The 22,356-nt window shown below is 61.0% G+C and overlaps 1 protein-coding gene across 2 annotated transcripts; it reads right to left on the bottom strand.

Moving 5' to 3' along the window:
* Window positions 1–1,125: 1,125 nt before the first annotated feature.
* CHID1 (chitinase domain containing 1) lies at window positions 1,126–14,934 on the bottom strand. Of its 2 annotated transcripts, XM_081153373.1 has the most exons (14): window positions 14,859–14,934; window positions 14,242–14,516; window positions 11,356–11,507; window positions 10,802–10,951; window positions 10,437–10,569; window positions 9,577–9,621; window positions 8,743–8,849; window positions 8,402–8,463; window positions 7,662–7,754; window positions 5,305–5,406; window positions 4,635–4,790; window positions 1,792–1,872; window positions 1,520–1,562; window positions 1,126–1,294 (listed from the first exon to the last, which is right to left on the bottom strand). In XM_081153373.1, exons 3-14 carry the CDS (start codon window positions 11,464–11,466, stop codon window positions 1,196–1,198), a joined length of 1,182 nt encoding a protein of 393 aa, XP_081009499.1. In that variant the 5' UTR covers window positions 11,467–11,507; window positions 14,242–14,516; window positions 14,859–14,934; the 3' UTR covers window positions 1,126–1,195. The 2 variants fall into 2 exon arrangements, with proteins under 2 accessions (XP_081009499.1, XP_081009498.1); XM_081153372.1 differs by lacking the exon at window positions 14,242–14,516.
* Window positions 14,935–22,356: the final 7,422 nt, after the last annotated feature.

Below are 22,356 nucleotides of genomic sequence, written 5' to 3'. Positions count from 1 at the left end.
GTGGGGTCTGAGCAGCATCACGGGGCCCAGGATCAGCAGTGGTCCAGCTGCATCATGCACCTCAGAGGGTGGGGCTTGCGGTGAACAGGAATGATGGCACTGAGGGGCCTGGGTCTGGCGTCCAGGTTGGGGGATGGGCTGCTCTCAGGAGCCTCATGGGCTGTGGGGCATCACCACCAAACCCCACCCATAACCTATTTCCAGCCCCCATTCCTGTCTGCTCTGCAGCCCAGCCTTGGTCACCACCTGTGTCATTGTTCTGTGGCAGGCCCACCTGGTGACACCTGCCACAGGCATGCCCCAGACCACCAGGGCGTGCAGCCCCGCCCCAATTCCTGTCTTGCCCCTATGCCCTCCTCCTGAACTAACGTGGAGGTTACATTCTGGGGACACGGTTACCACATTGACACCTTCTTACCAGCCGCAAACGAAGTGAGAACAGTCACACGTCTGCAAAGCTGTCTAACCCACTGTACCCACAGCCCTATGCCCAGCCCCCTTCAGTGCTTCTCCCCAACTACTGCATGGCTGGCCCTGGGGGTAGTTGGCTGGGCCCTGGGATCTGTCCCTGGGGCCAGGGGGCCCACTGAGATAACTTTTGGGCAGTGGGGTGGGGAGCCTCCTGCCAAGTCCTTCGGCTCCTCGCAATCCAAGTGTTTCCCATATTTCATCCCAGTCTCATCCTGAGACTGACCACAAAGCCCACGGCACCAACGGGCTCCCAGGGGTCCTGCTGCCAGCAGAGTCCAGGCCTAGTTCTCTGGAGGCAGGTCCAGCATTTCTGAGCCGTTTTTTGCAGTGGCCCCATACCCTTGCCACAGAGGGGCTTGGCAGGCTTGTTGGTAGCTTGGGGTAGCAGGTAGGCAAGTCAGTGTGGGCAGTGGGAGGCCCAGGGTGGCATGGTGGAGCCACCCCTGCCAGGTGTCCAGGTCTGGGAAAGCTGGATTGTTCTGAAGCCTCCAAACCCATTTGGAACCATGGAACAGCTGGTTTCCTGACACCCTGTGGGCGGGGACTGTTCTCAAGTGTCCCCAGGCCAGAGCTGTCTCTCCTCTTGTCACTGACAAAGGATGGGGGTCCCGGGACGCGTCTGTCCCCACCCAAGGATTGCACCGACACAGCCAGGAAGAGAGAGGAGTCTGTATTTCACAAGTCGCTCCATTGCTTAGAAAGCATGTCTGCTCTGGAGCTGGGTCTAGAGCAGGTCATAGAAGTAGTCCAGGCCCTGGCCCAGCTCCCAGATGGACAGCCCGACGCCCAGCTCCCTGGCCAGCTCCAGCCGCACCTGCAAGGACTGCAGGCAGAGGGGAACATCAGCCTCCACCTCTCGTCCCCAGGGCAGCCCTGGTGGCCCACCCACTCTGAAACACACCCAGACCTGAGCCCCTTGTCCCAGAGGGAAGCAGAACAGACCCTGCACTGACCCTTTGCCCACCTCGGCCTTACTGAGGGCAAGGGTCACTGTGGGGAGGGCTGTGCCTGCTGCCCCCAGTGCAGCATTGAGGCTGGGCCTACGTACCTTCAGCGTCGGGTAGAAGATGGTGTGCTTCCCACCTCGGCTTCTGCAAAGGATAGTAGGACCATCTGTTCCTGCCTCTGGCTCTCCCGGGCCCTCCCCTGGAAGGGGGTGCTGCCCCCCATCCTCCCTCTGGCCCAGGTATGAGGTCTGGTTGGAAAGCCCCTCAATGGGACCTCTTCCTTGGGCCAGGCCCATCTCTGGGCAGAGGTGGGGCTCGTGGCCAGGGACCCACCAGCCAGCCCTTCGGCCCAGGGCTGGTCCTGAACACTCACTTCTTGTACTCAAAGAAGTGCTCAGCTGCCTGGCTGTCCCACACGATCCGGGGCCTGTGCTCCTTCAGAGTCTGGATGTACCTGGGGAAGTCAGGGTGTGGGTGCGAGCACTCTCCCACACCCGCCCGACACCCCAGCCCACCAGGAGGCCTCGCCCACAACACCTGACACCTGGGCAGGGTGGCGGTGGCTGTGGCTGTCACAGAAGGGGGGGAGGCCGACCAAAGAAGGGAGGGACAAAGGCAAAGGGAAGAAGGGCAAGGTCCCTCCGTGGACGCATAAAGCCTATGAGAGGAGCCTGGGCCCTCAAGGCCCTGCAGCCTGAGATCACTGGGGAAGCCCGGGGTAAGAAGAGGGTCTGGGGGGACCACCCAAACCAGCACCCTCCCTAGAGGCAGATGTGACCCAGCCTGTACCGAAAGCCTCGAGCTGACCCTGCCTGCCTATCACAGGCCTGTTCTGTCCACAGGAGTCCCCTCAGCCCCGCCCCTGCAGGACCCCCAATCGCCCTTGAGACGAGTGAGCAGCCGCCTGTCAGCACTTGGCCTGCTCTGGCGGGTTATTTATTCTGGCCCCAAGGGAGGCTCTGCTGGGCCAGATGCATCTGCTCCTGCCGAGGTGAGGTGAGGCTGGGGGGGCAGCACCGGGTAGGGCTGTTCATCACTGACATGCGGCCTAGCCACACCCCTGGGCCCTGGGACCCATTCTCCACCCACCTGCTTCCCTCAGACCTGATGAAGCTGGGTGCACGCCGGCCTCCCTCCCTTGTCTATGAGGGGCACGTACGGGAGGAGACGGGAGGGGAAGTCGGCAGGGGCTGTGGCCCGGATGGGATACAGCCTTCTATCCAGGACTGGGGGGCAGCTAGAACCCCAATGCATCGGAGGGCAGCCGGTGTGCATGTGCGAACAGGTGCACACCCCCTACACGCAGGCACGTGTGCACACGCACAGATACCTTCACCATCAGGATTCCTTTCCGCAGCCCCCGGTCCCTCTTCAGAACAGCTGGGGCTGGTGGCCACTGGGGCCACACGGTGCCTTTTGTCATCTGACCCACACAAGCTGGTTAGGGCTCCAAAAACTGCACTGCAGGAGCTACTGCTGGGCCACGCTTAGTGAGTGAATTATAACTCTTCCCCTCAGACGGGGTTAGAGGTGAACTGTCCCCAAATTCCTAAGTTAGAGTCTGAGCCCCAGTCTAACATTCTGAAATGTGACTGAAGTGATTAAGGTAAAATGAGGTCACTGGAGTGGCCCTAATCCAATGCGACTGCCATCCCCAAAAGAAGAGGAGACGAGGACACAGACACGCACAGGGGGACGGCCATGTGGGGTCACGGGGAGAAGATGGCCCTCTACATGCCCAGGAGAGAGGCCTCAGGAGGAGCCAGCCCTGCTGATATCTGGATCTCAGCCTCCAGCCTCCAGGGCAGGGAGAGTAAATGTCTGTGGTTCAAGCCACCACCTGTGGTATCTGTGCAGTGGCCAGAGCTAAGGGTGGTCCCTCAAGGCCAACACCCCTTGCAGGCCAGGGATGTGGGGACAGCAGGAGTGGGGGAGAGGGGACCTTGCAGGAAGGGCTGCAATGGGGGAGGGGCAGTGCACAGGAGCACACAGCCGCCGACCAGGGTGGATGGGCAGAAATGGGCTCTGACCACGGACGTCCCCCTGTGGACAAGGACGGAGCTGCAGCAGTGTGCGCCTGGACTGCGGTCTCTGGACACTCTCCACTGACAGGAGCGGGTCCTGAGAAAAGCTGTGGCTCACATGGTTTCCTGGGAACAGGTGGGCACCTGAAACCCAGGTCGGGCACCGCCCAATGCGGCAAATGCACACCTGGCACCCAACCCAGGGCACAGGCCTGCAAAGGGCCCGTGACAGGCCCACAGAAAGGAGCCACCACCAATGGGACCCAGAAGCAACTGATGTACGTGCAGAGTCTACGAGGGACACGGAAGGTGAGAGGAGACCCCAAGCCAGCCACTGGGCCAGCGGATCAACCGCAGGAGACATGGCAGGGAACGGCCAGTGAATGTGAAGATGCGACAAACACTGAAAAGAGCACGGAAAGAAAGAGTCCCCAAAAGTACCACAAGCGTCGGGGGCTGGGACAAACCCGCCAACCTGACAGACATGCACCTGAGGGCCTGGAGGTGAGGAGAGAAAGGGAGGGGCCGGAAAATATTTGGAGAAACTGGCCAACATTTTTCTATCCCTGGTAAGAAGTGAGAACCCACAGATCCAAGCAGCTCGATGCAAACCAAGTGCAGGAAGAAAGCCGCACACAGGCCCCTCCCGATCACTGTGGCAGGTGCCGGGGCAGCCACACAGAGGGGCAGCACCACCCCACGAACCCCACTGGACACACACAGCAGGAAGGTGACAAAGCAACAACTGGAAAAACTGGGAAAAAGACGACAACCAGAATTCTACACCCAGCAAAGATCTTGCAAAAAAGAAAATAAAGCCAAACAGAACTCAACACCAGCAGAGAGGCACAGAGACCAAAAGGCGAGCAGAGGTCTGGGTCCACGTGACAAGAACCTCCAGAGAGGAGGTTTGTGGGGTCCTGCCTGAGCCGGCCCCACAGGCCACTTGAATCATGAAGGTTGTCCACCCACCTGCTGAGGGGGAAACACTATGGGTGTCCCAGCTTGGGCGGGGCTGACACAGCCCCCCATCCTGAGACTGTCTGCAGGTGCCTGGCAAGTGGTCAGATCCTCCCAGGGCTTCTCCCCTGCTCAGCCCACCACCTCTGGGAGATGTGCAGACCCCATGGAACAAAGGCCTCGAGAGGGACAGCAAAGGAGGCCACTGGGCATGACAGGGAGCCCCACTCACCTGGCCCCAATGACAGGCTCGCGGGCATCCCTGGAAGCTGAATAGTCCATGCCGTAGAAGTTGAGACCCAGGAGGATCTTGCTCCGCCACTTGGACTTGGGGTCCAGGACCTGGACACAGGCTCGCACCCAGGACAGTGGTGCGTTGGGGCCAGGCCTACAAGGCAAGGGAAGGGTGGGTTTCAGTGGCAGGCAGGGCTCTGTGTACGTGGTGGGGAGGGGGGGCAGCAGACGGTGGGACTCCCATGGCGCCTTCCTACTGGACACTCCTGTCTGCATCTGCTCCACCTGGGCCCCCGACGGGGGCAGAATGGCCCAGGTCATGGCCCAATGTGGACAGAGGCAGCAGGAGGCAGCGGTGTGACACCATCTCCTTGGCAACATGGCAGGCCCAGGGCCAGCGGCCACCACTCCCCGGAGGTGTGGCTGGACACCCAGGATGCCCACTGCCATCGGTCACACGACCCCAACATGGAATGGCTGCCTGACACATGGCCAGTTCTGGGCTTTGAAGACTACGCCAGGTCTCCACGCCCCTGGAACCCGAGGTGACCGCAGTGTGGTCCTGACAGGCCAGTGGGGAGCCAGGCCTCGCCTTTCCGAACATCCAGCCCGCAGGCGGTGAGCGCTGTGCACCCAGCCAGGGCTCGCAGGCCGGCACCCATACTCACTGCTGTGCGGTGGGGTAATCATAGGTCATGAGGCTGAATCCATCCAGCACGGGGCCCAGCTGCTCCAGCTCTTTGTGTGTGAACATGCCCAGCTGGTCGGTCCTGCACGAGACAAGTACAGCCACCAAGGCCCATCACCAGCCTGCCGGCCCCTCAGCCTTGCCCCGTCCCCCTCCACTCCAGGACCTCACACTCCCGGGAAATAACTCCGCACTCGATTATAGGGGACAGCCTGCCGTGTGCTCAGGGACACATTCCAGGAGCAAGGGTGGGGCTGCGAGGTCCACTGGGTCACCTCTAGGGCCTTGTCCACCCCCAAGACCTCCAACCCTCTACCCCTAACTGGTGACAGGTGGAAGGCAGGCCCATTATTGGGGGCCCACATCTGTTCCCCACATGCCCAGTCACCCAGGCCCCTACCAGCTGTCACCTGCCCCTCTCTGCTGCTACGCTCAGCATGAGCCCACCTGTCCCACAAGGGTCAGAGAGATCTTTGACCTGCAGGCCCCTCAGCCCTCCAGCCTGGACCTCTACCTCCCACCATACCTCCCACGTCTGTCCCACATCCACAGGTGACCTGTGCCCCCCGCCCTGGTGAGTGGGACTGGGTTTCTGTGCCAAGGGGTACCCCAGAAGAACCTTCCTGACCATGGGGTGACCGCCTGTCAGAAACCGCAGGACACCCAGGAGTGGCTAGAGATGGGGGGAGGGGAGCAGCCCACATCAAGATGGACATCTGCCCGCGGGACAGCGAGTGGGGCTGGGCTCAGCAGGGCCTGTGTTGGGGGTCAGCTCCCTGAGGCTGAGCTAGAGGAGCCATCAGGGGCCCTGGAGCTGCAGCCGCTGAAGACGAGGCTGGGCCAGCCCGTGAGGACGCCAAGCTCTAATCACACCAGTTCATTGTGCTGCGCACTGGCGTCTCCAGTGGTGCGTGAAGCTGAGCAAAGCCTCCATCCCCCCCACTCCGGAGACGGGTGGCTCCATGGGGGTGGGCTGTGACCTTGGGAGCAGGGCTCAAGGTCAGCACTGTTGGGAGGGCCCCAGACAGAGCACAGCAAAGGCGCCTCCCACACTCTGCACGCAGACCTCTCCCGGAGCACAGACTGGGAGGTGGATCCTGCTGTGGAAACGCTGGGAGAGGCGCCCGCCTCAGGAGAATGGGCATCAGTGAGGAGCCAGCTCCCAGGGCACCGCCAGCCAGGCCCGCCACACACGTAGACCCGCCAGCAAACACACCTGGCTGTCGGGCTGGCCCAGGGGACCCTGCCCATAGCCCCAGCCATAGTGACCACGTCCCCTCCCTCCGGCATCCCCAGCCCACCACACCGAGGGAGCTTTCTCCTTTGGTGGCTGTAGAGTAAGGGGCCGGTGACACCAGCTCACACACACATCCACTTCCTCCCTAGGGGCCAGGAGCTGGGCATGCAAGTTCCTGGGCAGAGAGGATGCCAGCTGGAAAGGGCCCTGCCATGCCCAGAGGTCAGTCCCTCCAGGGATATTCCCCCACTCCCCCACCTCTGTACATCTATTGTGAGTCTGCTCCCTGCACCCACCAGAAGCTGCAAGGCTCAGTGTGAGTGGACAGCCCGTGCCAGGAAAAGGGCTGCAGGGAGGGTCCCTGGCTCTAGTCATAGCACTGGAGCTGCCCCCAGAACAACCCAAAAAAGCAGAAGACTCAGGAAATGGGTACTGTGGGGTATAAGGCCTGAGTGCAGGGCAGGCAGGCAGGCAGACACGCTGTCCCCAGAGAGCAGTGCCTGCTTTAAGGAGCGTCTGCCTCTGATGCCTGAGTGCCTGCAGGCTCCACGTGAGCCTCACTGGGTCTTTCCTATGAGTCTATCAACCTGAAAATGTCCCCAGTGGACATCAAGAGCCCAAGGGTCACTTAAACTGGTTCCCCCAGGAGCTCAGGGTTGCAGTCCCGGCTCCTGCCCACCCCTGCCCCCACTTTGAGACTGCTGTTCTACAACCCGAAGGACAGGGAGAAGGAGCCCCGGGCAGTGTGGCTGTCATGTCCACCCTGCCCAGGGCACAACGTCACGGCCAAGGGCAGACCAGGGACGGGCCAAGGCCTGGGGGCTCTGCCCAGCCTACAGTTCCTTGGGCTGGTGATGTCCATTGGGGACATTCGCAGGTGTAGATTTGGCCATGGAGCTTCAGGGCCTTGCCCCAGAGCGAGTGGAATGTGTCTGAAAGACTCTGTCCCTCATACGCGTGTGGGGGCTGGGACGCGGCCTTCACCAAACCCGACTCAGGCCCCCAGCCCGTTTCCACCCGTGTGTGCGCGGCCTGTGTGTGAGGGGGCTGTAGCATCTACCTGGACGGGGCTCCCCAGCCCAGGTGGGGGCAGCACTCACCCAGGGGTGACGGACGGTGGGATGACCAGGATGACCAGCAGCCGGGCCTGGTGCAGCGCCTCAGCCATGTGGGTGAGCATGTGGATGAGGCCCCTGAGAGGAAACGTGAGGTCAGACTGGGAGACTCAACAGAGACTCTGGTTGGTCTGTCCGGCAGGCACCCTGGAGGCACAGGATGCCCCAGCCCCCTAGGCACCAGCCACTCAGCAGTTCACACGCTGCCATGGTGCCCCTCCCACGCGTCCCAGGACCTCTCATGCAGGCACAGTGGGGCCAGGCAGAGTGGACGGAGTGCGGGACGTCTGGAACCTGGATGCACAGCAGCACAGTTCTCGCTGTCTCCAGCCATCCTCTCCCTACTGGGCATCACCCGACCAGGGCAGGAGCGGAGAAGGAGCCTTTCAGAGGCAATGGCTGGTGCGGGGTCTGAGCACAGGGAGGCGGGGACCTCTGTCCCCTGCGCCCACCCCACCCAGGGCAGAGGGCCAGCCTCTCCTCAGGTCCTGCTCTGTCGTGCTCAGCAGCACCTCCTGCTGGTGGGCAAGCCTGACTCTGCCCGCTCGGCCTGGGCATCCTCCTGGGGAGGCTCCTCCTGCTCCTTTCACCACCACGCAGGGCAGGCGTCAGGGCCAAGGAAGCCGCGGCTGTGGGACGAAGGCTTCCTCCCAAGTGGGGTCCTCCTGTCCCTCCTCCAGCCTCCACTGAGCCCCCTGGGGCCAGAGCCAACCGAGCCCACTCACACATGTTTCTGGCTCAGCAGCTGGCTCCAGACCTCCACCACGAAGCCGTCAAAATGCTGACTCTGAAAGGATGGGGCAGGTGAGGATGGTGCAGTGACCAGGAGGATGGGAGGCAGACATGGAGCCAGCCACCGGCGCCCACCCAGAAAGGTCACGGCCGGGGCTCGTGCCACAGGCATAGAAGTGCCTCTCTGAGGGGGGCCACAGGAGTCAAAGACAGAGCAACCAGGGCTCTCGTGTGTGCTGTCCACTCATTCCCTCCTCAACCCAACCCCTGGGGGCCCCTGTGGTCAGGAGGCAGCCCCGGGCAGCCTGTGTGGCCCGAGGAGCGCAGGCCTCACCCTGGCTATCTGGACCATGGTCTTGCTGAGCTCTTCTATCTCGTCCTCGCTGTCCCAGACGTTCCGGAAGTCCTCGTGCGTCCAGTCCTCAAACAGGAGCCGCGGCACTGGGGGGACAGGCCGTGCAGGCACCGTGACCCTCCTGTGCCAGCTCCACCCACGGGGTGGTCATCAGCCTCCAGAGGAGAATGACCACACAGCCGGGCACCCAGCACGGTCATCCCAGCAAATCCCTGCCTGGCAAGGGAGGGGTCTGGGGGTCGGGGGAAGGATGGAGACGCTGACCAGTGCACCCTCAGGCACTGTCCTGGCGGCCCAGACCCCACTCTCTGGCTCTTCACTGACTGGCTTCCGCGGGACCATCTTCCACCCCGACCTGATCCTAAGGGTCCCCAACGCCAGCTGCACATCTCCTCGAGGGCCCCTCACGGCTCCTCTGGCTCCGGCCTGCTCCCCACTCACCAGGCCCCACTGATCCCACTGCATGTTGGGACACTGTCCCTCCCTGCCAGCTGGGGACCCCAGGACAGGGTGGGGTTGGCATCACTCTCGGTCCTCAATAAATGCTGGCTGGGTGAGTGAAGAAACTGATGCAGGAGGCACTGGCCGTGGTGGGCTGAGGCCAGGTGGGCGAAAGGGCCACAGGACCCTGGCTGGACTGAGGGATGTGAAAGCCGGCTGGGGGCTGGCCACGTTTCTGAGCAGTCAGCAGAGTGACCAATGCACTGGGTCACCCTGGGGCCCACTCATCCACTCACGGAGGTCACACCAGCCAGGCCTCCATCCCTTAGCCTGTGGCCGGCTGCCCTGACCCCCCACACGCCCTGGACTCACCTATACGTAGGCCCTTGGCCTGCTTCCTGACCGCACGCATCCACCCTGTGGGATGTGAAGAGGACAGTCAATTTAGAGACACAGGCTTCGCCCACCCGAGGAGGAAAACGCTCGGCCACACACAGGAAAGCGGAGGGGAGGCCGATGGAGAGCATCCGGGCCCCCTCCCCCTGCGGAGCCGCCGGGCCGGCAGCTCAGACTCTGGGGCTACTCTTGTAGCTGAGGGTGTCTGAGGGCCAGACTCCAGTGCTGCCCCCTGGCATCGGGGAGCTGCTCTGGGCCTCAGAACTCTGCAACTGGTTGACATGTGTCCTTTCTGGACCCACAAATGTGCTGTCAGGACTCTGCGCCCTCACTGACCCCGGACCCGCCTCGAGTTCTGTGATGTCCGTGTGGTGAGCGAGTCAGACAGCGCCCGGGAGGCAGGACGCGTCTTCAGGGACTGTCAGCTCCTGGGGAGGGCCCCTCCCTGCGTGTCCTGGTCAACGGCACTGAGATGACCCAGCACAGCCCCTGGCTGCGTGGCCAGGACGCTCTGCCCGGGGTTCTGCCTCTGCCTGAGGATGGCTGTCGCTGACAGCTTCCTTTCCTTTCCTTCCCCTTCCCCTCCCCTCCCCTCCCCTCCCCTCTCCTCTTTCCTTTCCTTTTGTTTCGTTTAGTTTCAGACTCAGTTTTCAGAGAAGCTGAACACCCCTCCCAAACACCCCGCCTGGACTTCATGTGCAAACCGCCAAGGGTGGGGGGTGCAGGCCAATCCTGGGCAGTCATCGCTCAGACACGCAGACTCACACAGGCACATCCTGAAACACACAGTCTCTCTCTCTCACAGCCACTGGGCCGGGGATGAGCCAGGTGAGAACCTTGGTCCACGTCGTGGAGGCCCGTGACCTCGAACATCTCGCGGCCACGCCTCTTCAGCTGCAGCCACACGGGCGAGATCTGTGTGAACTTGCCCCCGAAGACCTTGGCGACATCGTAGCCATGGCTGTTCCACTGGCAAAGGACAGAGGCCGGGTGAGCCCACCTGCAGCCGAAGCCAGAGGGCTCGGGAGCTGCCTCCAGATGGGGCACCACAGGCCCAGCTGTGCCAGGAGGACAAGCCCCCCGAGGACCCCGCGGGATTCCCGCTGCACCGACGGCAACAGGGGCCTGGGGAGGGGAGAAGGCAGACCCCAGTCACCGCCTCGCCTCCAGACCACCCTGTCCACACCAGGGCCCAGCTTACCGGAGTGACGTAGCCCAGGACGTCCCCGGCAAAGTGCCTCTCCCGGGCCTTCGCCGGGCAGTAGCTGCGATGCTCGAGGACCACATCCTCAGCTCGGGGGTCTGTCACCACCAGACCCCGATCTTGGACGGGCTTCTCCGAAAACTGAGTCTGAAATGAAAGGAAAGGAAGCTGTCAGCGCCAGCCATCCTCAGGCAGAGGCAGAACCCCGGGCAGAGCGTCCTGGCCGCGCAGCCAGGGGCTGTGCTGGGTCATCTCAGTGCCGTTGACCAGGACACGCAGGGAGGGGCCCTCCCCAGGAGCTCAGTCCCTGAAGACGCGTCCTGCCTCCCGGGCGCTGTCTGACTCGCTCACCACATGGACGTCACAGACAAGGCGGGAGGAGTGCCAGTGTTGAAAGCCGCAGAAATTGGGTGAAGGCAGAAATTTGGACATCACAGCAGACAGGGACAGGCACGCCCCCAGCCTCCCAGGCCACGTGGGCACAGGGCCCCATTGGGAAGAGAGAAGACGCAATGGGTCAGTTCTCCAGCCAGTCTCCAGACCACCCTTACCTTCTCCACCAGTGTCTTGGTGGAGGCCTTTTTGGCATCTGACTTGGACAGGGTAGTGTGAACAGAGCCGCAGGCTAGAGCAAGCCAGAGCACCTGGAGGGGCACCTTCATGGCAGGCAGTCACGGGGGGTCCCACCTTGGGGTCCAGGGGGCTGCGGAGAGAGCAGAGCACATGGAAACCCCCAGAAGCATGGGGCATCTCCTCTGATGACCTGGGTCCTCATGGCACTGGGCTGGGCATTGCTGGCCCCAGGACACAGCCCTGCCCTGGACCAGCCCCAACGGCCGGAGTCCAGCTTCCAGCACTGTGGGGTGCCTGGTTTCCCTCACGGCCAGCCAGAAGGGGCTTCCCTGCCTCGCTGACCACTGCCAGCCATGGAGGAGAACCATGGCTCTTCCTCCCCATGAAACCCAGAGAAGTCCCGGCCAGAGGGCCTCACTGGGACTGACAGAGCCACGGAAGCAGAAGACCCGGGCGCCTGCTGGGGTCCACTCAGAGTGCGGAGGCCTTTCCGGCTCTGTGAGTGACCACGGAGGTAACGGAAGAAAACGCCGAAAGGGCTGACTGCACGAGAACACGAAACTTTCCTTCAGGAAATAGAAAAGCAAATGCGAAGAAACAATAAATGGGGAAAAAGTTCTCAGAACACACTGGGCAGCGAATTCCTACCCACTGTGTGTGCATCACACTCAGACTCTCACAACTCGGAAGATGCTCCAGTAAAAACACGCCCACTGCACTGACTTAGGGACGCGAAGAGGAGCAACAGGCACCCGGAGCCGGGCGGCACCGCGGCCTCCCGGGAACCAGGGAATGGGCACCTGATGCAGACTCCAGGCCCGGACAGCACCTCCCCAGAGCCGTTTCTGGGAGTTCAAGCTGGAGAAACCTTTCTGGGCGACAACCTTCCTGTGAATGTTCTACTTTCCAACACGTTTCCTTTCGTCACAAACTCCTTTGGAAACATCCCCTCCCACGTGGAAGACACAGGAGGAGGTCTGTGGTGGAGGGCAGCCTGCAGCGCCTCCCGCAGGCAGGGACAGGCCCTCGGATGGGGGACAGCTCGCACAGATGTCAGGAAGTGCGAGCACGCAGCCCGGTTCAGCTTTATTTAAAACTCCTGAGCGGGAGGGGGCGCTAATGGCTGTCTGACCTTCGGGTCCTGCTGGGTCCTCCTTGGCTTGACCCGCGTCTCTGTCTTCCTGCGCTGGGCTTTCACTCCCTGTGCAGTCATTTCAGCCCTCGCCCCCGGCCCACCCCCCAGATCCCACCTCCCTCTCGTCCTTCACTCAAGGCAGCTGGGCAACAAGCAGCCGGCCTGGCTGTCACCCTTGACGAGGCTGAGATGCACAGGGGTAGCTGTCGGGTGGGTGTCATCCTATGCAATGAAAGGTTGTAGGTTTGATCTCCAGTCAGGGGACACCCCCCAGTTGTGGGCTGGACCCTCAGCTGGGGTGCGTGCAAGAGGCAGCTGATCTACGTTTCACTCTCACGTTGATGTTTCTCTTTCCCCCTAAAATTAGTAAAAACCATATCCTCAGGTAAAGGTGAAAAAAAAAACATGCAGGTGTAAGGAGCACACGGCCAAGTCAGCCCTGGCACGTGTCCCCTCTGGCCCAGCCCCCTGACCAGCAGGTAGGCACATGCATTCCTGGCCAGGCAGGGTGTGCCCGGTCAGGAGTGGGCAGAGCCAGGCCCTCCGAAACCCTCCTCTCGACCTGCTTCCCTCCGGAGCAGCATAGGCCGCCCTATTCTGGGATGTCACTCCTCTGGGTTAGATGGGAGCCCTGGTGCAGACTCAGGGGGGCATGAGCTGCTCCCCCACCTGCCTGACCCTTGACCTGTGATTTCGTACCAGGGGAAGGGTAAAAGAAGAGAGGGTGGAGATGGGCCGATCTGGAGGAAGACAGGCCCTGTTGGCTTCTGTGCCAGGAGGGGCAACAGGGCAACGGAAAGAGGACCGGACTGAGCATGAGGCCTGGGCGGGCACTGTGGCTGACCACCTGGGCCGGGGGAGGGAGGTGCAGCATGAGGAAGAGGAAGGACACCAGGGAGAAACACATGGAGTGCTGGGCTGCTCCCTGACGGGCAGGGAGTTTTCCAGACCGACTACTTGGCACTTGGTGGTGAGGACTCAACGTGTGAACTGTGTGGTGTGCGGGATGCTCCTGCTGGATGAGGCCCTCTCTGGGCACCTCCCACGGGTCCCCACTGTGCACTGCGGGGGGGGGGGGGGGGGGAGATGCCCACTGGGCGACTGTGCTCAAGGCACCATGCTCCTGCCAGAGCCGACTGCTGGGCTCACGCAGCCTGTTCTCAGGTCAGACGTGTTTTGCCCCCACACGCCAATGACTACCTTTGTGTGCGACGGCCCTGGCAAGGGAGTGTGGTGACCGCTGCACGCCTGTGGTCACCCAGAGAAAGTGTTACAGACCCAAACCAGGGGGCTGCTGGAGGCGGGGTCTCGGACCCGCTGAGCCCTTCGCCTGCAGCCCACCGCCGGGGGCTCCAAGCTCCCGGGAGGACTATCTCAGCCTGTGACCAAAGGACAGTGAGTCCCTGCAGTGACATTCAAGTGTTTTTCACTGAAAATTACAAGGGTGTTGGCCACAGCCCGGTTCACGTGTGTTGTGCGTGGACACGCTGTACGTGTACAAGGAAGGCGATGACCAGAGCCCCCGATCCGAGATGCCCTCCGATCGTGTCTCCTCCACGATGCTTTCAAGACACCGGTTTTCCCCCGGCCGAGGAGCTGGTCTCGCTGTGCGGGGATGTGCGGGTTGAGAAATGCCGAAGGAGGTGCCCTGGGCGCCTGTCCCTGGCGCCGGGCTGGACCCTGCGCCGACTTTGTCCTCCGCAGAATGGCTAGTGCGGCGGTCACTCACCCCAGCTCTGGCCTTTGGGCCCGAATGCTGGAGCCAACCGAGTCCCTGCAGGAGGGGCGAGCGCTCGCGGGACTGACGGCGGCTGGAAGCAGGGCCGCAGCCGGTGCCAGGCACGGGCCGCGCTCCGTCGGCGGCCGCGGGTTCCCGCAGCCCGGGCTCCTCCGCCGTCTTCCTCCGGGCGGGTGGGCGCGGGACTGGGCAGGGGAACGAGGCCGCAGGGCGCCGGTCCTGCACCAGCGCCTGCCCCTGACCGCTCCGGGCGCCGCTCTGCCGACCTGGGGAGCGAGGGGCGGCGAGTCGTCCGCGGCGGCGAGGGGTCCCGGGGCGCGGCCGGGCGCCCCCCCAGCAGGGTCGCCTGGGCCTCGGGACGGGGCGGCCGCCGCGCCGGCTCGCGCCACCTGTCGCACGGGCCGGGCTCCCCCGCTCGGGACCTCGCTCCCGCGCGCGCGCCCCGCCCACGCGCCCACGCGCCGCACGCGCCCAGCCGCCCCGACACCGCTCCGTCCGCGCCCGCTCACAGCCCCCGCTCCCGCCACGCGCGCCCACGTCGCGCAGGGGAGCTGGCTGAGGCCGCGCGGGGCGCGGGCGCCTCCCCGGCCGGCCGCCGAGGGGCTCACCTGCATGTCCCGGAGGCCGGCCGGACCCCGCTCGCACACGGCCGGAAGACGCTCTCCAGCGCCGCCGGAAGTCCCGCCCCGGGGCGCCCGCGCGCGCCACGCCAGTTTCGCGCCGCCGCTTCCACGCGCTGGGGCGGGGCCTAGGGACGCTCCGAGGGGCGGAGCCTGAGTCGGGGCGGGCCCGGCATTGGGCAGCGGGGCGGGACGAAGGGAGGAGCCGGGGCGAGGGGCGGGGCCTGGGGCGGGCAGGGGCGGGGCTAAGGGCAGGAGCCGGAATTGGGGCGGGGCCGGGTTCCAGGCGCGGGGCGCGCCGAAGGGGAGGAGCCGGGAAGGGGCGGGGCCTGCTGGGGGCAAGGGGCGGGGCTGAGGCGCGCGGAGAGTCGCGGGGCCCGCGGGCGCCCGACAGCCTTGCCACGCGCGGTGGGGGTTCTGGGGGCGGGTCGCGGTCCTCTCGTGGGCTACGCGTCCCTGCCCGGGCGGCGGTCCCCTTGCGCTCCCTGGGACCTGCGCGCCTTGTGCGACGTCAGCGCTGCAGCCGCGTGTGACCGCCAGGGAGCGCCTGGGGTTCCAAGATCCTCGGCCGCGCGTGGGTGCGTGGGCGCGTGGGCGCGGGGACCGGCCTCCCCGGCTCCCCCGTCTCCTCTCTGGGACGCGGGAGTCGCCTCGCCAGGCTTTCCTCCCACCCCTCTGGGGCCTCCCCAGCCTCGCCCCCCTGCGCCACCCCCACATCTCCCCCGGGCCTCGGCCACCACCCGCGGGCTAGCGGTGCCCACGCGCTGTCTGCAGCAGGGACACGGAACCCCGTGTGCCCGAGACCCACGGCTGCCTCTGTGCTCGCCTCCGGGAACGGGCACCTCTTGCAGGTTCCGACGGAGCCTCTGCACCGCAGCGCCAGCCGGAGGAGTGGGGCCTGGGGATGGTCCCAGCGCATACGTGGCCAGCAGCCTTTGTTGTTATTTAAAAAAATTTTTTTAACCCTCACCGAGGATATTTTTTCCATTGCTTTTCTGAGAGAGAGGAACATGGATGTGGCCAGCAGTTTTCATCCCCCGACACCAGCGGGCAGAGCTTGCCACCCATCCCTAGCCGTTCCCAGCAGTTTTGTGCAGAAAACCGCTCAGCAGCTGGTCCCCATCCTGCCCCTGCCCCTGGCCCTGGCCCTGGCCCTGGCCCTGCACCTGCCCCAGCAGCCTCTGCTCAGCTGTTTTCCTCTTTCTGCGGCTCAGAGGCTTCTCCTTGACCTTGAATTTGGTTCTTTCTTCCTGCCCATGTATTTTCTTTCTCTTTCCCACATTTGCCGCCAGGCTTCCCAGAGCGCGGTTGGGGCTCGTGTGTGTGCCGGTCGACGCATGTCATGTACCAACTGTCGGGTGTCCCCGGGCAGCTCTGTGTCCTGGGCACCCGGCTGGGCCCTGAGGCCTGACCTTTGGGGTATGGATCCCAAGTTAGGCAGAGCTCTGGAGAGGGCCCCGATATTGTGCCAGATGTCCTGAGAGTTGTGCAGCCCCAGAAAAGCCAAGGAGACCACAGCAAGACCACAAGTCTCTCATTGAGAAGGGCATCTAGTCACCTTAGAATCCCATTGACTTCAGGGGTCTTTGGAACTAAAGAACTGAAAAATCCCCTCAGGGCTCACTCTGGGCCAGCACAGCAGACCCCAAGAGTGGGGGGAAGGAAGGGCAGGGAGCCCAGCGCCGGCCCCCTCTGCAGAGCTCCCACTGGGCAGAATTCTGGGGGTCCTGACAAAGCTGTCAGCCTCCCAGCTGCCATGGCCGGTGCCAAGGGGCCCCAAATTGAAAGCTGGCTTCTTTAAGTGGGTACACATTTTTCAGCCTCAGGTAGATTTAATTTTTTTAAATACGTTTTTTGTTTTTTTTTGTTTTTTTTTTTTTAGAGAGAGCGGGAGGGAGAGGGAGAGGGAGAGATAGAAACATCAATAATGAGAGAGTCATTGATCAGCTGCCTCCTGCACGCCTCCTACTGGGGATCCAGCCTGAAACCCAGGCATGTGCCCTCATGGGGAATCAAGCCAGTGACCTCTGAATGCATGAGACAATGTCCAACAAGCCAGTGCAGCCACAGGTAGATCTAGAATGAGGCATGGAAAGGTTGAAGAGAATCAGAACCAAAGTGTCAGCATTTGCTGAATGAAGTGAAACCTGAACACATTGGTATTTCATGTTTCTGGAACATTTAAGACAACTCGGGGTTTGCCACACTTAAAAGTTTAATCTACCGAGTGTGTGAATTCTTCAAGCGCCGAGATTTTGTGGTCAGTTTCGGCAAGCCGAAGTACTTTAGGAGGAAGTAAAAGGTACCTAATTTATAAATGCAGTTCGAAATGTTGAAAATGCTTAACTTATTGCATTTTTTAGATGGGGCCAAATATTATGCAGAGGCCCCTTAAAAATGACTTTAGCCCTGCTGGTGTGTCTCAGTGGTCGAGGGCCAACCTATGAACCAGGAGGTCGTGGTTTTATCTCGGGTCAGGGCACATGGCAGGGTTGCAGGCTTGATCTCCAGTAGGGGGCGTGCAGGAGACAGCCGGTCAGTGTTTCTCTGCGCTCGTCTATGTTTCTCTCTCCCTCTCCCTTTCTCTCTCTGAAATCAATAAAAACATATTTTTGAAAATGACTTTGAAATCTGCTAGGCTTTTAAAGGGAATAATACAGGGTTCATAAAATTGAACTTAACAGGTGAAAAAATTAGGCTTTGAATTTATAACATCAATAAATCCTAATTATTTAAATTTAACTTAAATCTGACTACAGGCCCCTTGTCCAGACCCTCTTGCTTATGGAGCAGCCCACCCTGCCAAGGGTCGTGCCCAGGCAGAGGTCCAGGCTCTGAGCTTTGAGTCGTGGTCTGGCCCACCCCACACTGTTTTTCTTTTCCCTGTCTGTCTGCAGAGGGCACTAGAGGACATAAGAGGGCAGGGACTGCCCGGTGGAGTGAGGAGGCCTGCAGAGACAAGCCCTCCTGCTGCCAACTGGACGCTCCTTGGTCTGGGGACACCTGCAGGGCTGGAGCGCCCCACCCCAGGTGCACCTCGCCAGGCCAGGGTCCCCAGCCTGAGATTGCCTCTCCAGGATGGCCCCTACGGTGTCCCTGAATTACTATGGGGAGCCCATTATGTGCCTGCCCCACAAGAGCACTCTACACCTTGTGGCTGTGGGGCTTCTGGGGGCTGGACTTGTGTCTTCCCCCAGCTGGTCAGTGTTCCTGGCATGGGGCGACCGTGGGGTCCCCGGCCTCGCAGACAGCCCTGGGCCCTTCCTCATTTGCTGAGTCAGTGTGAGGTAAGGCCCTTCCAGTCAGAGGTAACCATGACTTGTTCTGTTCTAACAGGGAGCCTTGGCTAGGGGTTACCCCAAAGGCAGGGCCCAGGCCGCTATCACTGGCCGTGTCTTGTCACGACCGGGCCCTGAAACATTCCGGCTTTGAGGCCGGAAGCCCAGGAAGAGAAACGCACACATCAGGATTTCCTGCTGCTGAGCACCGCCCGCCCCCGCTGCCCCCCCCCCCCCCCCCCCCCCCCCCCCCCCCCCGGTGGAGGGAGACATCCTCCCAGGGTGCTGGGATAAGCAAAGTCCAGAGCGAGAAGGGAGAGGCAGCGGGCACATTCACACTCAGCGGAAGCTTCCAGATAGAGCTCCGGAGCCAGCACAGCAGATTTTCTGTGTGTCACACGTGTGGGCCCCCAGCGGCCTATCTGGCCTGTGTGCTGTAAGTGTCCGGTCAGCAGCCGGCAGCCGCTGGGCCCCAAGGTGAACGTCTGTGACGGGCGGGTGGCCCTGCAGAGGGCCGTGTGTGTCATGGTATCAGTTCTGGGTCTCAGCTTCCCATCATTTCACAACCAACCTTAAAATGCCCTGTCACAGGGGGGAGGGGCGGTATGTGTGTCCATGGGGCCAAACGGACAGCATTTCTTGGTGGCTGTTTGGGGCGAATGGTGGACCCCAAATGGTTGTCCATGTCCCGAACCCCCAGTGTTGTAGGAGGCGGGAACAGCACCAGGTGTCTGACCGGTGGGGTCAGACCGGGTCTGGGTTCAGCAACCTCAGTACTTGACTTCTGGTTAAGAAAAAAATTCAGAGCCAAGACTCCAGCCCACTAGAGAAGATTTATTAGGGAAGGAAAAGAGAAGAGAAATTTTGAGTGGGTGGCTCAAAGAGCTGCCCTGGGGAGTGGGCTAGGGCTCCTTTTAACCCCTGGGAGGGGGGTTAACTGCTTTCTTCTTAAGCTGATCTATGGGGGTCTGTCTGGTCATCTGTCCTTGTGTGGAGATTAGATGGGGCTTTCCTCCAGCCCCCTTACTCTCCTCTAAGGGGGGTCTATCTACTACATGACTAACCAACTACCTGCCAGGGGAGAAAAGGTCAGGAGAACCTGATCTGCATGACCAAAAACGTTCTAGGGTGGAGAGGGTGTCTTAGGGGCGAGGTCCTGACTAACAATACTTATCTCCAATACTCGCTCTACCAGTGTTTTTTCCCCATTGCTAGGCGACCCGGACATTCTGCGCTGGTGACCTTCTGTACCTGGCCCATCGGCCTTGCTCTGTTCATGTCTGTCTAACTGCCCACCACACGTCCTATGCAGGGTGCCTTATTTGGCAATAGGGTCTCTGCAGATGTCCTTAGGGTTCCTGGGAGGAGGTCACCTTGCATTTAGGGGGAGCTCTGAATCCAGCGACTGGGATCTTTGTAAGAGAAAAGAGATGGAGAGCTTCAGCACACAGACATGACGGGGGGGGGCACACCTGGGGTCCCGCAGCCACCAGAAGCTAGAAGAGAGGCGAGGAACAGTCTCCCTCAGAGCCTCTGGGGAGCCAGCCCTGGCAACACCTCGATCTTGGATTTCTGGCCTCCACAATGGGGAGAGAATCGATTTCCGTTGTTGTTAAGCCACGGGTTCGTGGTCATTGTTATGACGGCCTCAGGAAACTACTACGGTGGTGCTGAAGGGTCTGATCTGATGTTCTTAGGCTGTTTTCTCTCCTAAAGCAGTTTTTCCTCAGGCTAGTCTTAAAACTGCACACGTTCCACCCTGGCTGGGTGGCTTGGTTGGTTGGAGTGTAATTCTGTAAGTCAGAATGTTTTGGGTTTGATCCCCAGTTGGGGCACGAGTGGGAGGCAACTGATCGTTGTTTCACATCAATGTTTCTCTCTCTCTCTCTCAATCTCCTCTATCTAAAAAATCAATAAAAACATATCCCCCTGGGAGAAGAAAAAAAAAGGGGAGCTCAGCTGATGTGACTCAGTGGTTGAGTGTCGTCCTGGGCACCAAGAGCTCACCAGTTCAATTCCTGGTCAGGGCACATGCCTGGGTTGTGGGCTCGATCCCCAGTAGGGGGCGAGAAGGAGGCAGCCAATCAATGTTCTCTCCTATCGATGTTTCTATCTCTCCCTTTCTCTCCCTCTCCCTTTAAAAATCAATAAAAACATATATTTTTAAAAAAGGCATACATTCCATCAGCTGACCCTGGGGAGCCCTCAGAGGGCGGGGCTGTGGTGGGTGGGTGTTGGCCTGTGGTGGAAGTTGTTGCCAGAAAACACCCCAAACCACCCGGCCCTTTTGGCAATGGCCTGCTTGCCCGGCTGCCAGCATGGCTGGTCTGGCCTTTAAAATCAAGGGGTGTATTTTTCAACAGGTAACTTAGGGAGACTGGAAGTCCTGGTCCCTACCCTGAGGGTGAAGGGGACACCTGATCTGGTCCATCCTGGGGGGCGGCAGGACTTTCATAGCTGCCTTTGCACCTCTCCCCTGGCTGGTGTCACCAGCTGCACTGTCCTGTGGCAGTTTACGGTTGATTGACAGTGTTTGCTAAGCCCCTTGGACCCCCATCCCCAGGTGGGTGGTTGTGAAGTGGTCCACCCACAGGGCAGTAAGGGGGCATCCAGACGTGCCCCAAACCCCTAGAGCCCCAGGCACTTCCATGACACAGCACCCCTGGGTATGGTGATAGGTACTGATTAGGACCTAGGTTGGCAGAGTGACACAGAGCCCCCAGCCACGGTGGCATAAACACGGTCACATAACCATGGGTGGCTTGAGGGCTGGCATGGTGGAAGTGGAACCCTGTCTCAAGTAAGTAGAATGGGAGGGGGAGGCACTCAAACTCATGTCCCTAAATGTGCTCACGTCATCATGACGTTAGGGGTTGAAACGTGTCCCCTAAAAGTTCATGTGTTGAAGTCCTTGCCCCCAGTACCTCAGAATATGTCCTTATTTGGAAGCAGGGTAACTGCAGCTTGAATTAAGATGTGTTCACACTGGGGTGGGGCGGGCCCCTGATCTAATGTGACTCGTGTCCTTAGAGAAAGGGGAAATTGGGACAGAGAGATGAGCACAGAGGGAAGACGTTGGTCTCCGAGCTGAGGAGAGGCCAGGCCAGGTCCTCGCTCACAGCCTAGACGGGCCAGCCCTGCCGAAAACCTGACCGCAGACTTCCAGTCTCTGGGACATAGTAAATCTTGGAGTTCCTGTCTCTGCATTATGTCCAGGAATTTCTGGCATCTCAACCCAGTTTCAACCCGGGCCACCCTGACTCCGGCCTCTGGGCGGTTGGCTTGGCTGCCCGAGCTGGCTCAGCTGCCCCAGGTGGTTGGCTCGGAGGCCTGTTCCCTGGGAACTCATCCCACACACGCTCTGCAGGGTGTAAAATCTACTTCCTGCAGTCACGGGGGCTCGGCCTTGCCTGTCTGGGTGCAACTTTGTGTTGGGGCTTGACTCTCTCAGGTGTCACAGGATGGGGTTGGCATCCAGGGGCCTTTGGCATCCAGGGGCCTTTGAGAGCAACTGAGTTTTTTCTTACAAAGTGACCCCTTCAGCCTGGCCGGCGGACCTCAGTGGTTGAATATCAACCCATGAACCAGGAGATCACGGCTCGATTCCCACTCAGGGCACATTCTGGGGTTGCAGGCTTGATCCCCGGTAGGGGGTGTGCAGGAGGCAGCCGATCAGTGACTCTCTCATCATTGATGTTTCTCTCCCTCTCCCTTCCTCTCTCTGAAATCAATTTAAAAAAACATAAAAAAAATTATTTAACCCCCCCCCCAATACAACAACAAAGTAACCCCTTCACTGGATGTCATTACGGGGTCTTCAGCTCCGGGGACAACTTTACCCAATGAGGGGAGGCTGGCGGGGGGCTCTTGGGAAGTAGGGGTTGGGGCCTTCCCCCGGGGACCCTCAAGTTACGCCATTTAAGGCACTGCAGTTCTCTGGGCCCCACTCATGCCCCACGGGCTCGTCAGCTTTCCCGTAAGACGTAGGGAAGCCGCAGGCTCCATTTCTGTGGCTATTTTGCAACAGTCTGAATCCAGCTGGGTGTGGCTTTGGGCTCAGTTCTGTGGCTGCGTGATGACATCTGTAGTCACAGGTGGCTCCTGCCACCGTCGGGTGAGCAGTTAGGGACCTGAGCTCTTCACTCTCCTTCTCCAGCTCCGCTGGAAGCACCCACCTCCCACAGAATTTGTACATTTCTCCTGCTGCA

Source organism: Miniopterus schreibersii (assembly GCF_964146895.1).
Source record: "Miniopterus schreibersii genome assembly, chromosome: 12".
NCBI classification, from domain to species: domain Eukaryota; kingdom Metazoa; phylum Chordata; class Mammalia; order Chiroptera; family Miniopteridae; genus Miniopterus; species Miniopterus schreibersii.
The sequence above is the reverse complement of the archived record's forward strand: the minus strand, read 5'-3'. Positions and strand labels throughout refer to the sequence as shown.